The following is a 6,074-nucleotide window of genomic DNA, read 5'->3' on the forward strand; positions in this document are numbered from 1 at the left end:
AATTCCACCCCGAGTTAACCGATTCTACAGCAAGTTGATTAATTTTATGACCGAGTTGACCGATTCCAAGGCTGAGTTGTGTAAAGGCACTTCAAAACCTCCTCCAGTTCCGAGTACTTGTCGATTCTAAGGCCGTTCTGGCCGGCTTTTACAATATTGTTCTCTATGGGCCATATTTTTAAGGTGAGTGTGGATATGATTAATGTGTCTAGTACGTAAATTTGTACAAATCTTACCTAATTTCATTAAAAATAAATTGTGATTTTGCTAGTACTTTCTTAATAAATGATTAGGTCCTATAAAACATTCAACGTTTAGGAAAAAAAAATACATTCGGCCTAAAATGAAATTTTAATAAATGAGCAAGTTAGTTTTAAATCTGTTAAGTTTTTTTTTCTTTCTGCCGTAGCCCACTAAATGGTAAGTTTCATTTAAATAATAGTTTTTAATATATGTTATATGTCGGATTACTCAGGTATATATGCGGGTAAATATGGCTTGGTTATCGAGTAATCAAACATATTACAAATCCCTTACCCGTCCTAAACCGGTGAAAAATTTCAAAAAAAATCCGAAACCAGTCTCATTACCTAACGAGACGAGTATTACACTACTACCTGTTCCCAGCGTTTCAGGTTTTATATGTTCTAATTGGGCTTGGGTTTCATTGTAATTCTTAATAATTAGGGAACGTACAAATTACATTATCTTTGTTGATTAACAACAATTTATTCGTGGTTTTGTCCACTTTATGTTCTTTCTTTTATATGTGGGTACTAAAATTTAACAATGGCGTTAACATGTGGGTTGGCTAAACCATGTTGAACCTAAAGTTTGGTACTCAAAGCACAAATTAGTAACGTTTTTTTACCACCTCCAATCCTAAAGGTCATTTGGAGTAGGGATAATATGCGTACCATACTGGTATCGTACCAAAAAGTATCGCAACAGAAAATATAGGTTAAAGCATAAACCGAATATCATATCGATTATCAGTGCGGTACCGGTCAGTATCAGTATCATTGAACGTGCCGAAAATGACTGTTACCGAATAGTACTGAAAACGAAAGCATGAAAGACGAGTGACAATACCGAAAGCGTTAGGTCGGTATCAGTTTTATACAGTACATGTAATGTACCGGTATTCGATTCAGAAAGCTTCTGAAATAATGACAGGTCCACTTTATTTTTAAAAAAATATATTTTTACTAAAGAGCCATAAATGAGAATGCCCCAAGGAACAAGAACCAAATGAAAAGGAATAATACATTGAACAAATGGTTGGATCGTACTACATAAAAAGGTTAAAAAAATTGCATAAATAAAAACGGAAAGCACACTCACTGCCATCAAAATCATTTAGCCTTGATTTAATATCACCAATAGAGTTTTGGTCACTTTATATCTAAAAGACGCCGGTGACATTAAAAAATATGAAAAATTTCTCGAAACAGAAGATGGTGGACTTAAACTACTTAACTATGTATAAACATAATGTTCAAATTTGAAACATTTCCTTTCTACAAACTCACTGCTTTATTGGAATTTCGATAATAGCCTAAATGATACCGGTCAGGATAACACCAACTGTACAAATTCTAATACTAGTTTTATAACAAAATCACTAATCATCAAACCATAAAATTCACCAAAAACACCAGCCTAAAGCATATAAATTTTTTAACAATATCAATACGATTTCCATGAAAGATACACTCGGGGCCGTATGAAGCAACGGTACACCAACCTAAAATAAGTTCATGCATGTCTATCCGGAAATTATTCCGGAACCACAATTACCTGTGCATAGAGCTCTAAAAATTACTGCAAACACAATTATATAAAGGTTTAGTAAGGCTAAGGGTAATGGGGCTTGGTTGAGCCCCAACTGATCCAAACAAAATCTGACACGTAGGCGATGACATGGCCATGGATCAAGCCCCTCAACCAAGCCCCAGAGGGTGTAGTGGTCCAGGTGATCAGGGGCTTGATCCAGTTATTTATTTATTTAATTATTTTAAATAATACATTATATAATAATAATAAAACATTACATTAATAATAATATAAAACATTACGTTGATACTAGTCTAATACAAGATTATCGGGTCTTCTATCCCACAAATGCTCGACCAACTCATGCCGAACGTTGACGTGTAACTCACCGCTCTTGATGATATTTATGTTGTCAATTCGTTGTTCATTAGTGATCGTCGATTCTTGTCTTGGAATATCACCTTGGTAGTTTTGACAAATAGCTTTTCCCTCGTCTTCTAGTATCATGTTATGTAGGATTATACACGTGATGACGACTTCCGTTATCTTCTCTCCCTTGTCCAAAATCTTATTGGATTCGCCAACATTGCCCATCTTTTCTTTAGGACTCCAAATGCCCTTTCAATACCTTTCCTTGCCGATTCTTGTTTCTTCGTGAAGTACTTTCGTTTGTCAGAAACTGGAGACGCGTAAGCTTGAACAAGTATCCCCCATTCGTTGTAAATATCATCAACGAGGTAGTACCCGTACTTGAAATGTTCTCCATTTGCAAAAAAAGCTTGAGGGGGTTCAACCCCGTCGATAAGGTCATCGATTATCGGTGACTGATCGATAACATTGAGATCATTATTAGACCCGGCAACCCCAAAGAACGCATGCCAAAACCAAAGATCTTGTGTCGCCACCGCCTCAAGTACAATTGTAGGGTCGGGGTGATCACCTCGATGAAATTGACCTCGCCAAGCAGTGGGACACATAGCCCAACCAACATGCATACAATCAAGGCTACCGATCATCCCGGGGAAACCATACTTTTCACTGTGCACCTCGTATATGCGTTGGATATCATACATTGTTGGTCTACGTAAGTATCTCAACTTGTATAGCGATATGACCCCTAAATATAATTATTAAAGTTATAAAAGTTATGTAAATATTTAAAAAATATATAAACAGACGTAAAAAATATATATACCTCTACAAAAGTGGTTAAGCGCATCGCGTCCGGTCTTTTTAGCCATTTGTAGATACTCGTCCAACATGTCCGATCCAACACCATACGCTAGCTTCCGAAGAGCGGCGGTAATATTTTGAGTATCCGTGAACCAGGTCATACCTCTAGCGTCATCCCTTTGTTGAAAACACTCAAAGTGCTCCGGCAAGTCATTTTCTGGACGCATGAATAATCGTCTAGTCATTCGAAAACGGGTTCTAAAACTATACTCACTATATGTGGGATTGGGACTAAAATAGTGACGTATCAAAGTTTCGTTAGAGGTCTTTCGATCACGATTACGCGGTTGGCGGAACAATGGGGCTCGGGGGTGATTTTGATCTCTCAAAAAGCTTACCGCCGTTTGAACCTCTTGACAAATGAGTTCGTCTTCTTCGGTAGAATAGGAAGATGAAGACGATGACGACGATGCCATTTATAAATATATAAATAGAAGTTTTGATAGAGAGAATGTGTGGTTGGGTTTTATAGAAAGTGTGGATTTGTATTTATAGGTAAAAAAAATTAAATATATTTGACTGACCAACGGATAGGTTGACCAGTCAACGAGGCTCCAACGGCTACTTTTCCCCCGCGGTCACAGCCACGCCGGACCACGCGCCCCGGATCACCTGAGGGGTGTAGCGGTGTTCGCGAGCCACATAGGCGGCCGCCCCCCCCCCCCCCAACTCACCCCCACTACTCTCGGCCTAATAACTAATAATAGCATAACTTAGTTTCTCATGTTGTGTAGTTGTGTTGATATGATATGTATAATGTATAACACAAAAATATCAACTTAAAGCTAAAGGTTTACTTTAAAATCCGCCATTTGAAGTTACAAAATCAAACAAAAAGTTGAACGACCTGAACATATAAAACATCTTTGTCGGTCACTCAGTCGAATAAGTTACGGGAACGGCCCGCTGCATGATCAACTGCTAAACTCTTATATCAACAAAGAAAAGCACCAAAAAAAAAATAATAAACAAGTGTAGGAACAAAGTCCGCTCCATCAAACCAAGATTATCGAAATGTTTAGTAAGAGTTAAGATTACATCTTCATCAAGAGCACCCCGATGTGCATCATGAACTTGATTGAAATAATAGTCATTAGTCTCGTACCTTCACAAACAAACATAAAACTAATATTACCACAAAATTCAGCCAAAAATATTAAAACTTACCAAGGCATAATAAACAAACCAAGCGATCAGTGAACAGAATCGTTCATTCAGCACGAAGTAGGTTTATTTAATAAACAAACGAGAATAAACAAAATAACTGGGTTATTGTGTTACGTCATTTTAACTTGGTGAACATTTGTTTATGTTGATTCAGAAAAGCCAAGATCACCACTAAAGACCATCCTCTATGGTGAGGGGTTTCGAAGCCTATACCAAGTGTCACGTCAGCATCATATGGGCACTGGAGCTTCAAAGCCCCACCCCAAAGATGCCCTTCTATGGTGAGGGGGCTTCAAAGATCCTTTAATTTTTTTTTATTTTTTTTATGAAACCAAAAAACCAACAACTTTATTAAATACAATAATAATAAAATACAAACTAAATTAAACTTAAAAACATGTACCTAAAATAATCAACTATTTTTAGTCGTAGACGTTGCCACCGTTTTCTTGTTTGTTTCTCCAAATATGTTCAACCAAATCCGATCGAAGACTGGAATACGTTTCCGTTTTACGTGTTCTTATTATATTAGCAAATTTCTTATCTTCGTTTAGTGTTGTCATCGACTCTGGCGCATCGTGGAACTCGTCTTGACAAATTGCTATACCCAAGTCCTCCATTATCATATTATGCAAGATAATACAAGTGTACATTACATTTGTTGACTTATCCATTTTCTGAATACGAGACAGATGTCTAACTATAGACCAACGCTTCTTTAATACCCCGAATGCCCTTCTGATGTCCATTTCTAGCCGACTCGTGTTTTTTCTGGTAATATTTTCGTTTATCATCAGTCGGGCACGTAAATCTATGAACCAACTGGCCCAATCCGGATAAATGTCATCGACTAAATAATATCCGTATTCGTAGTTAACACCATTCATGGAAAATGAGATGTCGGGTCCAAATCCGTTTACGAGACGGTCAAAAATAGGAGACGCATGTATCACAACCATATCATTGTTTGCACCCGGCATCCCAAAAATGCATGTTATATCCAAAGATCAAATGATGCAACAACCTCAAGGATAATTGTTGGTCCATCATGATCACCCCGATGATATTGACGTTGCCAAACAACTGGGCATGCTTCTCAATCCCAATGTGTGCAATCAAGAATACCAAGCATCCCAGGAAAAACGTGTCTCTGTTCACGCACCTCATATATTTTCTGCATGTCGGTTTGAGTCGGCATCCTCAAATATATTTTATGATATAGTTGAGGAATACCTAATATTAAATTTTTAAGGTCAGTTTATAAATTTTGCATTAAAAATAAGAGGATTTATAAATACATGTTTAAATTGATAATAATACTCACATTCGCAAAACGTGTAAAGGGCTTCACGAGCAACCGTCTCCGAAATTTGTAAATAATCTTCCATGGCGTCGATCGCGGTCCCGTACGTGTGTTGACGAATCGCCGCAGTGCATTTTTGCAATGGAGAAAAACCTGGTCTACCTCTCGCGTCATCCCGTTGTTGAAAAAACGCATAATCACGTTCTAAATCACCAACTATTCGTAAAACAAGTTGGTGACTCATCCGAAAATGGCGCCGGAATTGTTCTAAATCAAAAGTCGCGTCCGACGAAAAATAATCTTTCATCAACCATTCGTGAGCACCTACACGATCTCATTGAAGATGATGTCGTCTTGTTCGTGGTTGTGAGCTTTCGCAATGCTCGACTAAGACTCGGGCTGCATCTAGAATAGCACTAAATATCACTTCATCCCTTGAATCCGAGTTTGAAATAACGTCGGGATCGGGGTAGTAGTCGGGTGTCGAAGATGATTCGGAAGACATTTTTTGAAGAAAAATATATAAGTTTTGAAGAGGTGTAGGATATGTTTAAGTTTGTAGAGATTGAGTGAATGATATATATATATATATATA

General features: G+C 37.5%; 2 protein-coding genes across 2 annotated transcripts; both read right to left on the reverse strand.

Annotated features, from left to right (window-relative positions):
* Positions 1–1,572: 1,572 nt before the first annotated feature.
* On the reverse strand, positions 1,573–3,176 carry LOC143635300 (uncharacterized). Its single transcript, XM_077103166.1, has 3 exons — positions 2,972–3,176; positions 2,613–2,893; positions 1,573–1,662 (listed from the first exon to the last, which is right to left on the reverse strand). The coding sequence occupies exons 1-3, from the start codon at positions 3,174–3,176 to the stop codon at positions 1,573–1,575; spliced, it is 576 nt and encodes a 191-aa protein (XP_076959281.1).
* Positions 3,177–5,272: 2,096 nt separating this feature from the next.
* Positions 5,273–5,723, reverse strand: LOC143635308 (uncharacterized). Its single transcript, XM_077103173.1, has 2 exons — positions 5,501–5,723; positions 5,273–5,409 (listed from the first exon to the last, which is right to left on the reverse strand). Exons 1-2 carry the CDS (start codon positions 5,721–5,723, stop codon positions 5,273–5,275), a joined length of 360 nt encoding a protein of 119 aa, XP_076959288.1.
* Between the last annotated feature and the right edge of the window lie 351 nt (positions 5,724–6,074).

Source organism: Bidens hawaiensis, unplaced genomic scaffold (assembly GCF_021521415.1).
Source record: "Bidens hawaiensis isolate Kalapana, Puna unplaced genomic scaffold, B.hawaiensis_p1.1 tig00000536_1, whole genome shotgun sequence".
NCBI lineage: Eukaryota > Viridiplantae > Streptophyta > Magnoliopsida > Asterales > Asteraceae > Bidens > Bidens hawaiensis.